This window comes from Panulirus ornatus, chromosome 17 (assembly GCF_036320965.1).
Source record: "Panulirus ornatus isolate Po-2019 chromosome 17, ASM3632096v1, whole genome shotgun sequence".
Classification (NCBI taxonomy): domain Eukaryota; kingdom Metazoa; phylum Arthropoda; class Malacostraca; order Decapoda; family Palinuridae; genus Panulirus; species Panulirus ornatus.
In genome coordinates, this window is record NC_092240.1 from 51510199 (window position 1) to 51531876 (window position 21678).

General features: G+C 39.5%; 1 protein-coding gene and 1 long non-coding RNA gene across 13 annotated transcripts in view; one reads left to right on the top strand and one right to left on the bottom strand.

Moving 5' to 3' along the window:
- Window positions 1–371: 371 nt before the first annotated feature.
- LOC139754755 (uncharacterized) lies at window positions 372–4909 on the bottom strand. The gene is made up of 2 exons (XR_011713944.1): window positions 4780–4909; window positions 372–3167 (listed from the first exon to the last, which is right to left on the bottom strand). It is a non-coding gene; the product is annotated as an uncharacterized lncRNA (long non-coding RNA).
- Window positions 4910–5609: 700 nt separating this feature from the next.
- Window positions 5610–21678, top strand: part of LOC139754752 (uncharacterized) — a 57616-nt gene continuing 41547 nt past the window's right edge. For 2 of the 12 annotated variants that reach the window (XM_071672523.1, XM_071672524.1), the window contains exon 1: window positions 5793–6327. Coding sequence is in view for 7 of the 12 variants with exons in the window: in XM_071672522.1 (XP_071528623.1) it covers window positions 20749–20931 (183 nt within the window). In the remaining 5 variants the exon portion in view is untranslated. The other 10 variants (XM_071672514.1, XM_071672515.1, XM_071672518.1 and 7 more) reach the window with 9 other exon arrangements.

Here is a 21678-nt window from a genome sequence, read left to right on the forward strand (position 1 = left end):
GACCGAAGGTATGACCAACATTTGTGAAGGAGGTTGATGTTTTCTCGTCATGCATGCTTGACAGTCTGTGGCCTTGTTTACGCTCAGCTGTAGCCATGGCGACTGTGTCTTGACTCGCAAGTGTTTTGGCGAGAGTTCATGGAACTACATGCAGTTTCCTGCTGTTTGGAGAATAAAAAAGTGATGGCTATGAAGATAAAACTCTCAAGCAAGAGTGTTATGAAAAATTAACAAAGAAATCAAAATAGCAAGAAGGATAGATATATATTATCCCTGTGTTTTTTCAATGACCATTTTGTACGCGATCAGCAAGTCAACAAGAAGGAATATCTACTTTGGATAATGAAGAGGAGAATGGAAATATACGTGAACATTTTGTAAGTTTATTTAGCTTATTAGTCCTTAGCCAATACAAACAAATCTTTACACATGAATATTATCACTAAAATAGTTGCTTATGCAAATCATTTAATAATTACGTTTTGGTATGGTTTTATAATCATCTAATAACTATTTGTTATGGATATAGGCGTTGGCAAGCGTTAGTCAACTTTGCTTCAACTACTAGGCCTATTTTCAACTTTGATTTAACAACTAGGCCTATTTTCATCATGGTCTTGTAGCCTATAAGGCTAATGATTAGAATAATTGCAGCACAGGCTACCTCCTTACTCTTGTTAGCCTCCCACTCACACACATTAGTACCCAACTGGTGTTTGACCGGTGTGTTGGACGAGTGTGTAGCTACGTATGACGTACGATCAAGCATCATGTAGGACGAGCATATTTGACCGTTTGGCTTAAGGAATGTGAGGAGTGAGAGATAGGAGGAATAAAGGGAACACATCAGTGCCATGATGCTTGGGGAAGTGTGGCTCGGGCGTGCTGATGCATGAAGAGGAGCTGTGAGGGTGGAAGCCAAGTGGTGCCGTGTGAAGGAGAGGCGAGACATTGCCTGAAATAGGCTTTGCCGAAGTCCCATGGTTATGACGTTGGAAGGGAATGAGGGTTTCTGAGGTCCTGGATACGTGCTGCAGGAGGAAGAAGGTTGACTTGGGGAGAGAGGTGGGCATATCCAATGGTGACGACGGAGATCTTTTCAGTTAATGGTGACGAAGGGAATGAGGTGAGGACAAAGGCACCCAGACCCTCTGCGACAGGTTGAAATCATCAGTTTTGCTGTCATCTCAGAAGTCTAATGTGTACTCTGCAGGAGAGAAGGGCTTTTGGAGCGATGGTTGGGCCCGATGAAAATTAGATAGTTACTTAGAGGAGTAGGATGTTTGCGAAGAAGACATCCTCGCTTATTTTCCACACTGGTAGGTTGGGAGGGGGGACTCAACTGTGTAAGTTAGGAATTCGCAAAGTTGATTGTGATTTCGGTAGGACTTTGGCCAAGGGAGGTGTTCAGCAGTTTTTCTTTGTGACCTGACATGCCGTTAGTCCAGATTCAACAAAGGCTTTGCTTAAGTCCGTAATTGCATCATCAATGCAATTATTTTTGTCCGTAGGCTATTTGATTGTGAGTTGGTGGGCTCTTATTTAAAGCCAAATTAAAAGAAAAAAAAACTACTTCTAGTAGGATGTGGGTCAGCAAATATCTTGACTATCTTACATTCCTAATTTTAGTGTTACTGTTACTCTGGCTAACCTAAATCTCAAGGGAAAGTATCCTGTGTTTAGCATAACGTTGTGTGTGTTGAGTAGGTACTGATGGTCTCTTGTGTGTTAGCATGCTGACTTTGTTTCTAGATTTTTGGCTTCGTAGCTGGGGCTGAGTTCTTGGGTATTTAAGATGGTTGTTGATTCAGGGCCAGCCCTTCCTGTACGCCATGTACATTCAGAGCGCAGTGTCTCTGGTTCCCCTTGAGCTGGTGATTTTAAGGGGAATTTGAAGGGTTGAGTCCCCCCTCCCCCCACGAAGAAACACAGTTTAGGGCCCCCCCAAAATGGCTGTGCTCAGGCTTGTCCCGATGTGGGATGCGTTTCTTTCCCCGTTCTGCGTTTCGTTGCAAATCCTCCTTTCTTTTTTTTTCTTTTTAAGGGCGCACTTTTAAATACCAACATCCATATGCTCATGAATTTACACACCTTACCCTGCTCAGTGAGGTGTTCGTCTTCCTCTCGACCCGCTATAATTTGATATACAATAGCGATCAATCCCCATCCGTGTCCCTCTCAAAGCATTCCCGTCTACCTTCAACCAATTCTTAGCGAATGTATAAAACATCCCAGCACCCAAGATAGAACTCCTTGTCATCCTCACATCTAAAACTAACCTTCCACCTGGACAACCACTAAAAGCCATCCGCAACACCGCAAATAAATTAATTTGTTACGAAAATTCTCTATTAGATTTCAAAAGAGTCGGCTCGCGAACCCAAAACAGCGGTGCTAGAGTGTTGGTCGTGTGTTCCCAGTGTTCTGCTTCGCCCTTATAACATAAGGATCAGCTAGAGGTATGTAATTTTCCTGGTAAAGCCAATATGTCCAATTATCTGCATGATATATGTTAAATGTGTTGGGCAAACTGTGTTTACTCTCTGTGGATGGATAGGAGGGAGGGTTTGGTATTTTGTGTGTGTGTTAATTGCGCTTGTCTTATGGTTTCAAGCCTTATACCTAACGTTTAATTTCTTCATTTTTCTTACTTTTGATTAAGCGAAGGATATCCGGACTCCGTTTGTGAATATGATTACGATAAGATCTTCTCCCTCCTTCCAAAGGTCATCTATTCTCTGCTACAAATTGTAACGTAGCCTCATACCATGTAGGGGAGGTCCAAGTTATCAACATTTAATGTTACCGTCGCCACAGGAGACACCCAAATGGCGTCCAATGCCATGGACTTAAACGGGATATGAAACCCATTATCAGAACTTATTTTCGATGTCGGAAAAATCATTTTCGACGATGAATCTGTGATGGGGAATGGTGAGTGGCCGACTGCCACAAGCTATTGGCTCTTGTGCACGACGGCATGTAAGTGTCGGCCTTTCTATTTGCTTGAAAATATATATATATATATATTTATATATATATATATATATATATATATATATATATATACTCTCCCCACCCTACATGCTGCGTTACTAGACATCATTTTCTTCATTTTGACACGTCTAGTGCTCCAGCCATGATGAACAGGGTCTTCACGCCAGGCCCTGAATGGAATAGACAAAGCGGATGAAAGAAAAAGACAGAAGATTTCCAAGTTTTTTTTTAGGTATAAAACTACTTTTATGAAAAAAAGGATGGACATAACAGATAATCACTGCGCATACACCTTAAGATTTAAGAAAAAAATTCGTATAATTAGAATATATTTAGTAAAAGTAACATTTCTAACAACACGAGAGGTATGGCTAACTCCTCTGCAAGGCTGTAACTTAGAATAAGTGGCGAGGTAGCGCCAGGAACAGAGGAAGAAAGGCCACATCCGCTCACATCCCTTCTCTTGCTGTGTCATGTGTACTGAGCTGAAACTAAAACTTCCTATCCACAACCAGTTCCCACGGACCTTTTCATTCCTCGGACGCATCGCATTGCTTCAATAGCACGTCGACCCCAGCATACCACATCGTTCCAATTCACTCTTATCCCACGCACGCCTGTCACCTTCCTGCGTATTTGGGTCCCGGCCGCTCAAAATCACTTGATTGCATCTCTGCTAATTTTAGATACTAGGGAGACACGAGCTTTATGTGTGCTTTCCCAGTATGAGAGGGATATATGTTCTCTGAAACATGGCTTACCGATTTGGAAAAACAATCTTATCAAACATTAATTTACATGTAAGAGTATACTTTGATAATTTTATTGTGGTCAAATATGAATAGATAAGAAGATTTATTTCGGCAGACTATGGTCACTTTGGTAAGCAGCGACATTAAACAGTAGAAAATGTGTTAAAAGTAGAGCAGATCTTTCGTGTGAGCTGTGTTGGACCACCGGTTTTAACTATTTCTATTCTCCTGGGAAAACATACTTTTCCCAGAATTCGTTTAGAGTTGCCTCTCCATATTATGCCAATATCTACGTACAGAACACCTAAAACACATGTCTTCATATTGGTATTAACAACCTGAGTATACTTAATCATCACCGAGGATAGAAGGTCACTGACATAGGCCATTTTTTTTTATAGAGATTTGAGTTTGTATTTCCCCTTAAAATACCACTTGAAAACCCCGCCCAAGGAGAAGCCATGGCATGGATTGCGTCATGCCAGAGCTCCCACTCCTCCTAACTACTACACCCATCGTACGAGAGGCCATTCACACCTGATATTATTCAACATATCGTAAATGAAATAATCAATTTGAGTACATCCCATCACCCATGGCCCTAAAGGGAACGTTAAATCCACAAGACTCCCCTTCTACAGGAGGAGGAGGGTTGGTACCTCCTCCTCCCGTCGAAGAGCAACAACAACAGGCGCATGTGTTGTGGCTGTGTGTGTGTGGGTGTGTCGTATTTCACTGCCTATTGCTCGAGATCTATGGCAGGTCATGCATTTGTGGCTGGTGGTTATCATGAGACAGTTCATTCCCCTTAATGACCTTGGCTCCAAAGGTTTGAATAACCGATTTAAAACCGCCTAAGACTCACGAGAAGTAGCCAGTCTTTCACCTGAGAGCGGCAGCGGCGTCATGCAGTCGGCGGATATGTCTCGCGGATGCCCTTGCCTTACCTCATCGCATGATGAAATGTAATTAAAAGACAAAAGACTTTTTCAGCCTCATTATGATTACCCGTTCCATTCATTTCACTTACCTCTGTACTAAGGTTAATTTGAAGCCATGAACGGCGCGTGAGGAGGAGGAGCGGCTTCCACTCTCGTGCAGAAAGTGAAGTGAATTGGACCATCCCGGCGACAGTGCTTGCAAATGGCATCTCGTCATTTGATGGTATTACACCGGTTTTCCCAACACAGGAGGAGGACAGTGGTGGTCTGGTGTGCCCGAGTGGTGGGGGAGGGTCAGGTGGAAGGTGTGCAGAGAATTTGAATATTGTGTGAAAAATCATAAAGGACAATACGCCAGCCAGCCATCAGGTGCACAAGGGGACTGTTGGTGCCTGAGATGCTCAGCGGGAGTTTCGAGTGATTAACCAGACTACAGCTCGAGTTACAGGTGATTAACCAGACTACAGTGGGAGTTACAGGTGATTAACCAGACTACAGTGAGAGTTACAGGTAATTAACCAGACTACAGTGGGAGTTACAAGTGATTGACCACTACAGTGTACAGTGATACAGACTACAGTGGAGTTCAAGTGTTAAAGACTGCAGGGAGTAGTGATTAACCAGACTACAGTGGGAGTTACAAGTGATTGACCAAACTACAGTGGGTTACAGGTGATTAACCAGACTACAGTGGGTTAAAAGTGTTACAAGCAACATGGGTTCGATGATAAACAAAGCGGGACAATGATGACAGATACAGTGGGAGTTACAGGTGATTAACCAGACTACAGTGGGAGTTACAAGTGATTAACCAACTACAGTGGGAGTTACAGGTGATTGACCAGACTACAGTGGGAGTTACAAGTGATTAACCAGACTACAGTGGAGTTCGGGTTCAACTACAGGAGTTCAGTAAACCAGACTACAGCGGGAGTGACAAGTGATTGACAAGACTACAGTGGGAGTTACAGGTGATTAACCAGACTACAGTGGGAGTTACAAGTGATTAACCAGACTACAGTGGGAGTTACAGGTGATTGACAAGACTACAGTGGAGTTACAGGTGATTAACCAGACTACAGTGGGATTCAATGATACCAGACTACAGTGGGAGTTACAGGTGATTGACAAGACTACAGTGGGAGTTACAAGTGATTAACCAGACTACAGTGGGAGTTACAGGTGATTGACAAGACTACAGTGGGAGTTACAGGTGATTAACCAGACTACAGCAGGAGTGACAAGTGATTGACAAGACTACAGTGGGAGTTACAGGTGATTGACAAGACTACAGTGGGAGTTACAAGTGATTGATAAGACTACAGTGGGAGTTACAAGTGATTGACAAGACTACAGTGGGAGTTACAAGTGATTAACAAGACTAGAGAAGGAGTTAAAAGTGATTAACAAGACTAGAGAAGGAGTTAAAAGTGATTAACAAGACTACAGTGGAAGTTGAGAGTGAATAACAAGACTATAGTGGGAGTTATAAGTGATTAACCTGACTACAGAGGTAGTTACAAATGATTAACAAAGCTACAGTGGGAGTTACAAGTGATTATCAGACTACAGCAGGAGTTACAAGTCATTAACAACACCACAGCAGGAGTTACAAGTGATTAACAGGACCAGAAAGCGTAAGTTAACCTCATGAACATTTTGAAAATTGTTACCAATGGATTCATTGCATGTATTAGAGCTCTTTTTTTTTCCCTTGAATTTTAACCAGTTAGTTTAACCTCTTTCTCATGTGCAGTGATCAATTGAAACATATCTTCTTAATCATTCTTAGAGTAGCTTTTTTTTCCATATTTGCATATGGTTTTTACAAAACATAATGCCAACCCAAGAAAGCTATGCTTGCATTCAGTTAAGTGATGGCTGCAGGTTGAATAGAATGACAAGTGTTTGGAATGAGTCCATTTATATTATTTTCTTATGATTAAACTAAACATTTACTAAGAGGATCAATTTTTGAGTGGTAAATGATTATGCATAAGTATGCTGCCCTTCCATCCGATCCTGCAGAACTCTGATGGGCCCTTGAAGATAAGGGAAAGTGAGAGGGTTAGCCTTAAGATAGTCTTTACAAATTATGACATCCAGAGGTAACCTAACATTGAATGGCTGAAGTTAGTTTGGCCAGAAGTAAACAAAAGCCATTATTAAGATGGATGAAGGACTGTGTTTGCTAACAAAGCTGTCAAACTCCAAAGAATAGCATTTAAATCTAGGTAAGATGGGTGTGTAGCATGGTGTGGCCCACAGTTTTTTTTTATTGTATATGACATCAAAATCAGAGAAATTTTTTGACAGCCATCTTTCACATGGAAAACCATTTTTGAAAACTGTACAGGTTTCGTTAATGTTTCCTTTTAGAGGCATGAGAGAAATAACTTGTTCGGTTCGGAGTAAATTGTGTTGAATGAATGAGTGGGAATGTCTGTAATGATTAAGGAATATGTGTGGCAAGAGTGACTGAACTGGAAATCAACAAATTTTTGAAGATGTAAGCTAACCACACAAGGGCTGAGATTATCTTAATTTTGATATCTTAGTTGAAATAATTCAGTGGCTTGGGCCCAACTTGGGCTGTGGGGATGAAGACCTTTGAAGACTTCATGAGGTATTCACATAGTATTCATAAGGAAAAGTTAGGTTAGGTTTTCATGGATTTTGTTTATTTTAAGAAATGTTTCATGCACATTTACCCCCATATAATTCTTAATTATCATAGCCCTTCCTACTATCATTCCCCCCCTTTTTTTTTACCATAGAAAAAAATGCTTGTAAGTGCACTCCCTTGGTCTGAATTATTTTTCCTTCTAGCGATATGCATTTCATCTAGATCCATAAGTTATTTCTCTGTTTCATCCAAACGAAAACTTTACCCATCCTGATCACCTGAGGTGATGATGAGCAATAATTCTCTCTATCTCTGATTCTCTCAATAATATACACTGCTGATCCTCATGAAAAAACCTTTAAACATTTCAGGATCCACTTATCCCCCATCTTAAGTGAACTGCAAATGTTTTACGCTGCCCAACAGGAACCTAGTCGAATGCAATCTGTATGTAAAAAGAATTCATTTTGTATTGAAAAGAATTCAAAATATAAATGAAAATGCACATTTTACATTTTCATGTAGCATCTGTAACTTTGCTTATAATGGGAAGACTTTACATAATCTTCCCATGCACATAGATGAAGATAAAGAGTTTTCATGGAGAACATTTGACTTAATAAAACCATGAACTTCTCTAAGCTAAGCATATATAATTTGGATTGTGTGTTCTACAAAGCTTGTGGATAAGGAGTGAAAAACCAAAACTAAAAGATAATCTATTTTTTCTTTTCATGCATATTTGCTTTTTTTTATCATAAGGGAGAAGGTAATGACAGGAATACAAGAACGACCTTATGTACAATGTAGCAAAACCAGAGCACCTCATCCTCAGCCAAGCACCACAGAATTTCCCATGGTTTCCCTTGACCACTTCTTGTGCCCTTGTTCAGCCTACTGGCAGCATGTCACCCCCTTTGTATCTCTATCCCAAACACACCTCTTACCCTCCTGTATGCTCAGGCCCAATAACTTAAACCTTGTTTCACTTCATCCTTCTACTTTCCTCTTGATGGGGAATCCATGAAAGCATTTACAAAATGGAACAATGTCTTCAGCAAAAATAGTGCAAAAAAAAAGAATAGTTTCAAAAGAGTATAGGACAAACAGTCAAAGGAAAAGTACCATGCAAAAAGGAGAAAAGGAATACAATGCAATGAATACTGAGAGACAGAAAACAATTGGTGAATAATAGAGAATGGAAAAGAAAAGGTGTGCAGTGAACCTACGTAAGACAGAAGAGCTGGATGAAACAAGGGAAAAATGCCAATAGAAATGAAGGAATCATATAGAACAGAAAGTAATTAGAATCATGGAATAGAACCCAAAAGGTGTACTCCCATATATCAATAAAGTACAGAAAAAAATCAAAAGTACAGACCCTTTTAAAGTAGGGGGAGAATTTGAAAGTGACTCAAAGAAAGTATGCAGTGCTAATCAACCTATAAAATTCGGTGTTCAGCAGGAGAAACAAAGATAATATAGACAATGAAACATTTAGTTGTTTGGATGACATTGCCTCCACAGGTATCAGAATAATGGAGATGTACAAAGGCAACGAGCATCTTAAAGAGAACTCGGTGCCAGGTCACGTTGGGATGTCAGCTATATTCCCAAAGAAGACAAAGATGACAACAGCAAAACTTCTGTTGATGCTCTTTAGACAAAGCTCCAATCAAACTCATATAGCAGATATACATAAAATGGCATGTATAAATACAATACATAGGCAAATGTACCCTAATATCGAAAGTTTAAACTAGTTGGCCTTACATCCTATATAATACAAGTTTATGAAAGTGATTAAAAAACATTCAAGAAAACATTTCTGAACATAACATGAAAACTAGGTTCATAAAAACTGCACTTTTTTTGCCAGGAACAAGCCCAGACACAACTATTATTTCATCTTAACAATACCTATCAATATCTATCTATATCTCTGACACCTGTTCCCTCTGGTAGCTCCCATCAAGAGGGTGGCCACAGCAAAAGAGTCCCCTGCTTATCCCTGTCCTTACATGCTTCCCTTTTATACATCATTCCATGCATTCTTCCACCATTTTTCTCCCTCCACTATTCTTCCACTCTGTTTGCCCACCGTGTAGGTGGTCCTCCTCTCAAACAATCCCTTTAATTATACTATCATGCGCTCTCCTTGTAAACTCCCGTCTTGCATCTTTCCCCATGCCCAAACCACTTCAAAGTATTATGTTTCACCAACTTCACCACTCCTTAGTTCAATTCCTTTGCAATCCCTGCCATACCACATCTCTCATTCACCATTTCATTTCTATCTTCATTCCATCTAATCATACCATATGCTCCTCTCAATTAGCTCATTTCCACAGCCTGGATTCTTGACCTCTGTGACTCATTCCATGTCCATGTTTTGGCTGCATATGTTAGGGTTGGCAGGACTATGCTGTCCCTTGATTCTCTCTTCACTTCCATACTTACACCTCCACCTTTCATTATTCTATTAAGAGACCCTTTGACTATTCTACTCTGTACTGCTGTCTCCCATATATCTTTTTCCATATCACCTAACTTACCCAAGACAGCTCCTAAATACTTAAATTCGCTCACATCATCTAGTCTTTCTTCCTCTTTAGCCAAAGCACATTTTAATTCACTTTCTTCGTTCACTCTATATGGTTTTACAGAAACTGTACTTCCATTCTGTTTCCTTTCTAACACCATTACTTTACTCTTATTTGCATTTACCTTCAATTGCTTATGCTTTCACACATCATAAAACATGCAAACTTCAGCAACTGTTCATTCTCAGCAAACAACACTTTATAATCCGCAATCAGGCTTTCCGCTAGCCACCATATATCACCGCCACATTCCATATCTGTACCCCCTTTTTTTTTACTTTTGCTTTCATCTCTTTTTTTCAATGCGTTACACATGACAGCTATAGACTGAATGTGAACAAATGTGGCCTTTGTGGTCTTTTCCAGTGATACAGCACTGGTGGCTGATTCGAGTGAGAAACTGCAAAAGTTGGTGACTGAGTTTGGAAAAGTGCCATTACTGCAAAATCTCTCATATGTACTTATAGGTAGGCAATTACTCCATGCTCCCTCCACATTATATATATATATATCCTGTTAATCAGTCTCTCTCCACTTACCACGTGTCTGTGACCCATGTACAGTATTTGCAGTTCACTTAAGATGGGGTTAAGTGAATCCTGATATGTTTTAAATGTTTTGTCAAGAGGATCTTTAGTGTAGCTTGGTATACACATTGTATGCATGTGGCTTTTTCTTTTTTTGCCTATTGTAATTTTGTTGACTTCTCAAATGTATTTTGAAAAGTCTTAACCATTCCAGCAGTAATTAGATGCCCATATTTTTGTATTTAATTCTCCTCAGCATGTGGTGAGCTTTGTGTGTGTGCATTTGTAGAAAAATACAGTAATTTTGGGGTTTGGGCACAATAATTTGTATCTGGTTTGGCAATACCACAGACAGTAAACAGGAAGGCCAGCCAAGCAAAACCACCTGTTTCCATACTTTGTTTTTGCTGTTTCCAGTATTGGTAAGTTATGCACTACCTGACGTCGTAATTGACTGAGATGAATGACTTATATAAACTGCATAATTTGGAAAGGCATAAGATAAGGAAATTTCCTTGCAACTTTCAGAAATATGAGTGTGTTCTTGCTGACATAATCAGTTTCTGATTGAGACGTGCTGTTAGTTTTAATGATTCAAGAGTATGGTGGTATTAGGAAGCTATTAGCAGGGCTAGTGTTTTTTGATAGAGTGCTGGTAGTTTTGCTATCATTGGTTGTGCTTATTTTGATGAATGGAATGCTTGTTGTAATAAATTGTATTTAGAGAGACTTTGAAACTAGCTGGTACCTAAACTTTATTCTGGAGAGGCCTGTATTATCTAGTTTGTCATGAAATATTCAAATTCTCACTAACCCTTTGGCTGTATATTTTCAGTTAGTTCCAGTCAAAACATGAAAATTGTTATTTAGACTTTTTTTTACTACTTTTGTTTTATGAAAAGACTGAAGTATCCACCTATGACACTGAAATTCCCTAAAACATCTAATGGTGAAAAATGATACTTTTCCAAAAAGAAAAATGCGAAAAATATCACAACAAAAGATTTTCAGTAATTACAATAAGAATATGGCAAAATTTCCCAAAAGCATATTCATAGCATCACTAAAATAGTATTTTTCATGAAATAGCATAAGCACTGTAAATTCTTTAGTTTTTCATTGCATAAAAATTTAGGTGGAGACATTACAGCATTCAGCAAAGTGATGCAGTTTGAGTGATGTTGATGAAAGTTGGGCCATACACCTGATAGGACGAAATGCTGTATCAGCATAGATTGAACTATGCAGCCAAAGGGTTGAAATTATACTTCTGATATCCTCAAAACATATCATTTGGATGATTGCATATTTTGAATGTCATAAGCCTATTATTTGGCAAATAATTAGCTTTTCATGTATCTTGTGAATGCAAACCCTCATCTAGATTAGGCCTACAGCACTTAAGCATGCAGGCGAATTAGCTTATTATAACCCTGCAGACGATTTAGCCTAGTTATAAGCCTGCAGATGAATTAGAACTAGTCATAACCCTGTAGATGAATTAGCATAGTATTTTGTGACCATTGCTGAAATTTTTTATTTCAAAATTGTATTTTTCTTATTACACTCGAGTAACATAGACTATACTAATCAAATGGAACTAAAAAGATTTTAGAATTACATGCTGGCTTTTCTATACAGGTTGTACCTCTTTAATATGTGGCTTTGTGGACCAGCAATTCCCATGGTCAGTTTTTTTTTTAATCTGCTGCTATTAGTTTGTGGATCTGCTATCAGTGCGGCACTGTTAGCAGTGCTAAGGCAGCAAAATATTTTTACAATGCAGTCCTGTAAATTCTTTTTGTAGCCCCAGAAAAAGTGTATAATGCAGACGAATCTGCCCTGTATTGGCATCATATGCCACGATAAACCCTCGCCCAAGATATTAGTCTCCATCTTGGGGTAAGGATTCCGAAGATAGGGTAATAATTTTTAGCTGCAGCAATGCTGTAAGAAAACATAAAACAAGCTGATGGTAATTGGTAAATGTGTTCACCAATGGCCGTTAAAGTGGTCAGTTTCTGTTTTCCAGCCTTTTCTGTGGTCTGGCAATGGCCAGGTCCCAAGGTTAATGGATTAAAGAGGTACAACCTGTACCTGGTAGCCAATGTAGAGTATAAAAGGATGTAGTGGTTAGCATTCCTAACTATGATGCATTCACGAGCTGTCCAGGGTAGAGCACTTTGGTTCAAATTCTGGTTGTGCCAGGCTGGTCAGTCCACAGCCAACCCAGCTCCTCATCTGCCCATAGGGGTTGGTCGATGAAATGGGCACCTTGGCTTAGGCATTATTTTCGTATCTATTTATCTATCTATGTATATCTATCTATGTATATCTATCTGTCCATCTATCTATATGTATGTATGTATGTATGTATGTATCTATCTATCTATCCATTTATCTATCTATCTATATCTATCTCTATCTATCTCTATCTATCTATCTATCTATCTATCTATCTATCTATCTATCTATCTATCTATCTATCTATCTATCTATCTATATATATATATAATATATATATATATATATATATATATATATATATATATATTTTATCGCTGTCTACCGCGTTAGCGAGGTAGCTCAAGGAAACAGACGAAAGAATGGCCCAACCCACTTACATACACATGTATATACATACTCGCCCACACACGCACATATACGTACCTGTACATTTCAATGTATACATACATATACATGCACAGACATATACATATATATACTCATGTACATATTCATACTTGCTGCCTTCATCCATTCTCATCGCCACCTCGCCACACATGAAATAGCATTCCCCCCCCCCCCCGCGAGGTAGCGCTAGGACAAAAAAGGCCACATTCTTTCACACAGTCTCTCGCTGTCATGTGTAATGCATCGAAACCACAGCTCCCTTTCCACATCCAGGTACCACAAAACTTTCCATGGTTTACCCGAGACGCTTCAAATGCCCTGGTTCAATCCACTGACAGCATGTCCATCCCGGTATACCATATCGTTCCAATTCACTCTATTCCTTGCACGCTTTTCACCCTCTTGTATGTTCAGGCCCCGATCGCTCAAAATCTTTTTCACTCCATCCTTCCACCTCCAGTTGGTCTCCCACTTTTCAATCCCTCTACCTTTTTGTCAATCTTTCATCACTCATTCTCTCTGTGTGACCAAACCATTTCAACATAATCTCTTCTGCTCTCTCAACCACGCTCTTTTTATTACCACATCTCTCTTACCCTTTCATTACTTTCTCGATCAAACCACGTCACACCACATATTGTCCTCAAACATTTCAATTTCCAGCACATCCACCCTCCTCCGCACAACCCTATCTATAGCCCATGCCTCACAACCATATAACATTGTTGGAACCACTATTCCTTCAAACCTACCCATTTTTGCTCCGAGATAACGTTCTCACCTTCCACACATTCTTCAACGCTCCCAGAACCTTCGCCCCCCCCCCCCTTCCCCCACTCTATGATTTACTTCCGCTTCCATGGTTCCATCCGCTTCCAAATCCACTCCCAGATATCTAAAACACTTCACTTCCTCCAGTTTTTCTCCATTCAAACGTATCTCCCAATTGACTTGTCCCTCAACCCTACTGAACCTAATGATCTTGCTCTTATACACCTTTACTCTCAGCTTTCTTCTTTCACACACTTTGGCAAACCCAGTCACCAACTTCTGTAGTTTCTCACCCAAATCGGCCACCAACGCTGTATCATAAGCGAACAACAACTTATTTCCCAAGCCCTCTCATCCACAACAGACTGCATGCTTGCCCCTCCAAAACTCTTGCATTCACTTCCTTAAGCTCCCAATCCATAAACAAATTAAATAACCATGGAGACATCACGCACCCCTGCCGCAAACCGACATTCACTGGGAACCGATCACTTTCCTATCTTTCTACTCGTATACATGCCTTACATCCTTGGTAAAAACTTTTCACTGCTTCTAGCAACTTACCTCCCACACCATATACTCTTAATGCCTTCCACAAAGCATCTCTATCAACCCTATCATACGCCTTCTCCAGATCCATAAATACTACATATGTACAAATCCATCTGTTTTTTCTTAGTATTTCTCACATACATTCTTCAAAGCAAACACCTGATCCACACATCCTCTACCACTTCTGAAACCACACTGCTCTTCCCCAATCTGATGCTCTGTACATGCCTTCACCCTCTCAATCAATACCCTCCCATATAATTTACCAGGAATACTCAACAAACTTATCCCTCCGTAATTTGAACATTCACCTTTATCCCCTTTGCCTTTGTACAGTGGCACTATGCATGCATTCCGCACTTAACCATGAGGTTCAATCAAATTCGATAGTTCATGAAGACTAACAACATTGCTGGTTGTGTGTGTGTGTGTCTGTTTCTCGATAACGCGGGAAACGTCGATCCATCATAAAGATTAATAAATAATAACCACAGAAGGGAAAAAGATAGAGTCGAAAAGTCTTATTAGATATCCAGTTTCATGGTGAATGTGCAAGGTTTCAAGCAAGGGAGGAAGAAGGCAACGGGTCCAACCGGGCTGGAGGGCTTCGTGCTCTGGCAAAAATATGGAGGCGTTGTCGTACGCATCCCTTCCAAAGGTGGGGAAGACCCTCCATTGGCTTATTATGGCGTCTCGCTCACACAGCATTTACCACCCGTTATTATTATCATGACTAGAAAACCAATTGGACGTATCGTTAGGTGATTTGAAGTCAAGGATGAGATTGTTTCATGATGACTTCATATAGATGGGGGTCGGGTTTCTGTGTAATGGGATATCTCTGTTTTAACTCGCATTGATTTCGTACACTGACGCCTTCACTGCTGTGGTGCAGATGATTATTTTTTTTTTTTACCCCACAGTTTGTTTCTCATCTTTAGAAGTCGGTATTAAAAATGTTGGTATGTCTCAGGCAACGGCCTTTGAATAATAATTAACTATTCATGGCTGAATACTGTTCATTTACGTGTTGTTGATCATCTCAGCTGTTCATTTACATGTTGATCATCATATCAGCTGTTCATTTACGTGTATTGATCTTTAAATCTTGTTTGTAAAACATTTATATCTCATTTTTGATTAAATTTATACGTATAAGTTACTTAATATGGTAATACCAGTTCCACCGTTTGCAGGAATACATGATAATCTGTACATAGCGTATAGTGAAGTTGTCAAATTTATTCATTCGTCCTGTTTACGGTAATAACGTCTCAGCGTTAGAGATTTGAAGTATAATGATAATCAACTTCAGTCTGACCTCACAGGTGGCCAGGTGTGTGTGTTGTGTGTGTTTACAGGTACAGTACCTGTGCTTGGGTGACGGTGAGTCTAGAGTTGCCAACTTAGCGACCAAAATCGTGCTAGATCTAGCGCCTAAATTTCGTATTTAACGCGTCTCCGCTTTTTTATTTTTATTTATTTAGCATCATACTTAGTGTTATTTCATTCAGTATATGAGGAAATTCAAACATTAGTTCAAATATGTTAATGTGATTTCGGAAGTTTATTTGGAACCTATTAAACTAACAAGGAAAACAATACAAATATTGCACATTATTAATGTCCAACGAATTGAACATGTTCGGAAATTTTCTTTGAACAGGTTCAGTTAGTGGTTGCAAGACCCCCAAATATGAAAAATGGTTGAGAAAAGTAGATGGGGGATGACACTAAATGTCTTTGCAAGTCCTGTCATTGTCCATTGTCTGCCAGACATAGTGAGACATTTGAAAGACACAGGAAAAACAGCTCAACACAGGAGCCATTTCAGCACTCACAGACAAGCTACATTTCCGTATGCAAAAGTGAGTGATGACACATGGAAGGCAGACTGAAGGAAAAGGGGTCACTATTCTTTGCTGAATACTGTTCATTTACGTGTTGATCATCATATCAGCTGTTCATTTATGTGTATTGATCAACTCAGCTGTGCATTTACGTGTTGTTGATCAACTCAGCTGTTCATTTACGTGTTGATCATCATATCAGCTGTTCATTTACGTGTTGATCAACTCAGCTGTGCATTTACGTGTGTTGATCAACTCAGCTGTGCATTTACATGTTGATCAACTCAGCTGTTCATGTACGTGTTGTTGATCAACTCAGCTGTTCATTTACGCGTTGTTGATCAACTCAGCTGTTCATTTACGTGTTGTTGATCAACTTAGCTGTTCATTTACGTGTTGTTGATCAACTCAGCTGTTCATTTACGTGTTGTTGATCTACTCAGCTGTTCATTTACGTGTTGTTGATCAACTCAGCTGTGCATTTACGTGTTGTTGATCAACTCAGCTGTGCATTTACGTGTCAACTCAGCTGTGCATTTACGTGTTGTTGATAAACTCAGCTGTGCATTTACGTGTTGTTGATAAACTCAGCTGTGCATTTACGTGTTGTTGATCAACTCAGCTGTGCATTTACGTGTTGTTGATAAACTCAGCTGTGCATTTACGTGTGTTGATCAACTCAGCTGTGCATTTACATGTTGTTGATCAACTCAGCTGTTCATGTACGTGTTGTTGATCAACTCACCTGTTCATTTACGCGTTGTTGATCAACTCAGCTGTTCATTTACGTGTTGTTGATCAACTCGGCTGTTCATTTACGTGTTGTTGTTACGTGTGTGTTAACAGGGGAGTTTATACTGCTAAACTCACGCTAGAAGTTCCTTGTTTGATCGTGGTAAGTGTGTGTGTGGTGTGTGTGTGTGTGTGTGTGTGTGTGTCATTCCCAACAGCTGGCTGTCTCTCGTGCAGCTGCTGTCTTCCTAGGAACCTGTTTTTTTTTTATGATTAGATAGACCTTATTATACTTGGTTCTCACACTCTGTCCTTCGCCAAGCAAGGTACAAGGAGACCTTTTCTTTGATCAGTGATGGGCCACAAGCCTCCAATTAGAATGAATCCAGCTAAGCCAGACTCGATGGCTCTCAGTTGAATCACCAGTTGCCATCATACTGCAGTAGTGGGTTGGACTTAAAAGAAAAAAAAAAGACTTGCTTTGAAATGGCAAGAAATGGTGAAAGATGTTAAGACAGCTTAGATCAATGGCAAGAAATGGTGAAAGGTGTTAAGACAGCTTAGATCAATGGCAAGAAATGGTGAAAGGTGTTAAGACAGCTTAGATCAATGGCAAGAAATGGTGAAAGGTGTTAGACAGCTTAGATCAATGGCAAGAAATGGTGAAAGGTGTTAAGACAGCTTTGATCCTTTAGGACATGATTTTGAGACAAGGAAAACTACGCCTTTCTGATATGATAAAACTCACTGGTCCAGATCCCAGGCCAACAATTAAAGGAAGGAGGTGATTCAAGAGAGAACGACTCAGACCCACATCTGTACTTGGAGAGGGTGTGTGTGTGTGTACGAGTTTTGAAAAGATGTCTTATTGTAAATTTCTCGATGAAAAGCTTGGTGTGGAGTTGGCGTTAAACAGCTTCGTCAATGTAGGCCAGACAGGTGTCCAAGTGGTATGCCTAGTGCCGCCCATAGAGCCTGGAATAATGGAATTAGCAAAGGTGTTTACTTGATAACGAAGATATTCTCACACGCACTGACGTCCAGTGGAGAAAGCTTCCTCACGTATTGTGGAAACAGAACACTTGGCTATCTTAAAACTCTGGGCTGAAATACCCTCGTTAAAGCTTTGAACTAGACTATCAAAAGCTTAAGTGCAGAACTAAACGCCAAGGAATGTACTGAGAAGAAATGGAAATTACTATTATGATATATAAAGTGGCTGTGGAAGTATAGGAAAACGTTGGGTCATTGAAAGCGTACGAGCCATGGCCACCGCAATGAGCACACACACACACACACACACACCACCATCTTCAACCCCAGGTCGCTGAGGACGAAGAGATAGCGGATTCCATTATGAATTAGCAGATCTAGAACAATCGTGGGGGGCTATAGTTTTAAAAGCAGTCAGTCATACTCGTTCTTAATAATTGGTCACGTCCAAAAGCAGAACTAATTCGAAGAGCAGTTTGTTTCTCGCTATTTTAGTAAGTTTAGCGCTTTATTTTTGGTAGCGCTTTCCGGGAGTGAATCTAGCGCTATCTGAAATTTCGAGTTGGCAACTCCGCTTGGGTCTGGCCTGGGCTGGCCTGACGCGTCTTTCTCTGAGGAAGGTGGAGGGAGGGCGCATCCGTTGTATATTTGATACTTTGATTTTTATTTTTTATTTTTAGAGTGTGTAGTTCATTGTGGTCCCCATTATCACTACTTAAGTCGAGGTAACATTGAGGAAAATGTGATTGACAGTATCTGGTGGAAAATAGATACTACATTTTGAATTTCATCGCCACGTATTTTTGATTTTCTTCCTCGCTTGTTTTTATATGTTGCTCAATGTCTTTATTTTTTCTCTCCATGTAACGTGTGTAACATCATTGATACTTGAGCAATGGCAGTACTTATTAGAAAACTTCATATGTGCGTTAGAGAAGATTTTGGTTGCAGGCACGAACGCCATATGATCCTGTCGCCGGAATTATTATTATAATTATTATATATATATATATATATATATATATATATATATATATATATATATATATATATATATATTATATATATATATATATATATATATATATATATATAATTTTGGGTATAACTTACTCGAACATGATTGCCTCGTAGGTATGTGTATACAATTTGTAATTTATATAGTGGTAGGGTTGTAGGTGAGGGAAGGAAGCTTAACACGCGGTATGTGTATTATGTGTCTTTGCCTATGTGTTTTTACACACACACACACACACACATACACACTCCAGTGCCCATTTAAATGGCCAACCCCAAGGGGAGGAGAGCCACCTGAGTTGGGTGTGGGCCATTTGTGACCCCGTGCTCACTCGCATTTACATAACTCTTCTACCATTATACTACGTTCAAGTTTCGAAGCTCTTAAGAATAACAAGCGTTAAACATATTTGTCTTTATTTTCGGCAAATGGCTTCGGTAAAGTTCCTTTTATTTTAATATAACTGATGAGGGAGACCTGCTCAAGTGAACGCCATGATGAACTATGTGGTGGAGGAGCGTTCAATTATCTCTAAATGACCCTTTTTGTGAGCTCTCTTAATGACCCTCTTTGTGAGCTTTTCCCTGGCCGGTCACGTGACACGAGGTGTCTTGTGAGGCGTGGCATAATAATATTTTTGAGAATTGTGGAAGTGTTTCTAAGTGTGAGGCATCTTCTATAGTTTTCTTCAATGTTCTGGTGATGGCAGGAAATGCAAAGGGGGTTTAATATCTTCTTTCAGAATTGTTCTGAAGGTACAAGATTCACTAGATTTTTACGACGACGGGTTCGTTTATTTATTTCTCTAAATGTGTTGTAAATGCACACACACATATATATAGTTCCCCTTACTTTCAGTACACATATATAGTTTTTTTTATACTTTCTTACTTTCAGTCTTCGTTGAGTTTGGAATATTACGGCGAAATTGATCATGAGTAGAAGATGAAATGTCGCTACGAAATGTCATTTTACATTTCAGTCTTCATCTTGGAAATAATCCAGATCAAAACATGTACAGATTACATTAGCTAATCAGGATCAAAACTTGTATAGATTACATTAGCCCATCGTGACCTTGAACCCCCCCCCCTCGTCGTTAACCTAGCTTAATTTAAACTTAGAAATGATATGGCATAGGAGAAGAATGAAATATAATAGACACCAAACTATTATTTTTGTTATGTAGGTGACATTGATCATGGCTGACCTCATATACGAATGCTTAGGTAGCCGACAAAGCTCATTACCTGAAAGAAACTAGTTAAGATGAAATTGATGCCATGATGGGGTAGCTTAAACAGGCACAGTAACAACAGTATCACTTACAAATGAATTCGTTCGAGACTTTTGACCAGATTTGGTGTGTATGTGTGTACACTAAAATTCTCATGCAGAATTAGATGACCTAAAACACTGCTTACAAATTGTTTGGAATGGTCTCTTGAAATTCAAGCTTTGCAAGAAGGCGCTTTTGGCGCAGAAGCACTCACTAGGGGGTCATCTGTGCAGAGGGCGGGTCTCGGTGCCTGCTCCTAGTTATGTGCAATTAACGATTAGCTTATGCTAAGCAGTTCTCAGCACAAGTGTGCTGACCACGGATAAAAGAGCGGCGTGGCGTCCCATGTGTGTGGGTGGCGTCCCATGTGGTTGGGTGAGTGTGTGTGTGTCCTCAGTATCCATCATCGCCTCTTGGACTTCCCAGCGGCGTTATTATTAGCGTAATTAATAACGCTCTCCCTTCCCCCGGTTATGTCAGGCGTAGGTTGTGGATGTAATAGAGAAACAAGTCAAATCAATCCCTTACGGAAGGAAATGACTTCGAAAAATGCCATCCACGGCGAAGTAGCCAAGAGCTATTTGCCTAAAGGGCCACACCAAAACCCCCTTTTTGGGATTGGGGTTCCATATCTCTGGAGAGGAAACTTTTTAATGGTAACTATTGCATTGGATGCTGAAGGGCATGGAAGCGTTAAAACCTTTTTTTTCTTGAAATAATGATACCGTAGGAACGCATTTAATGGGGCCAGTCCCCCTTCTTTAGCTATATAGTGTACATTAACGATAATGAATTGTATATGTCTGTCTGTTTTATAACCGTCGTAGCTCGAAAGGGAAGATGTATTTATATGTCTCGTATTAAGCTGTCTCAGTGGTTTGTACAGTGGCAGCCAATGAAACGACCATATATATTGACATGTTGGAAAGGATCACAATTTTGCGCTTGATCAAGATATTCCTATGAGTCCACGGGGAAAACGAAACACGAAAAGTTCCTAAGTGCACTTTCGTGTAATAATCACATCATCAGGGGAAGCACAAGAGAGAAATATAACAGTCATTTTCCTTGTGGACTCGTATAGGAATATTGGCATCTATGTACAGGAACGAGGCATGTCCCATCGAACAGAACCACTTTGGTAATGGCTATCAGTTAATATTATCGGGTATATTTTAATTCCTATATGGTTTCTAGTTTGAAAATAAACGTATGAAAAAATGAAAAATAATAATATTAATAATAATGAAAATAATAATAATAATAAATAATATATATATATATATATATATATATATATATATATATATATATATATATATATATATATATATATATATTTTATTTATTATACTTTGTCGCTGTCTCCCGCGTTTGCGAGGTAGCGCAAGGAAACAGACGAA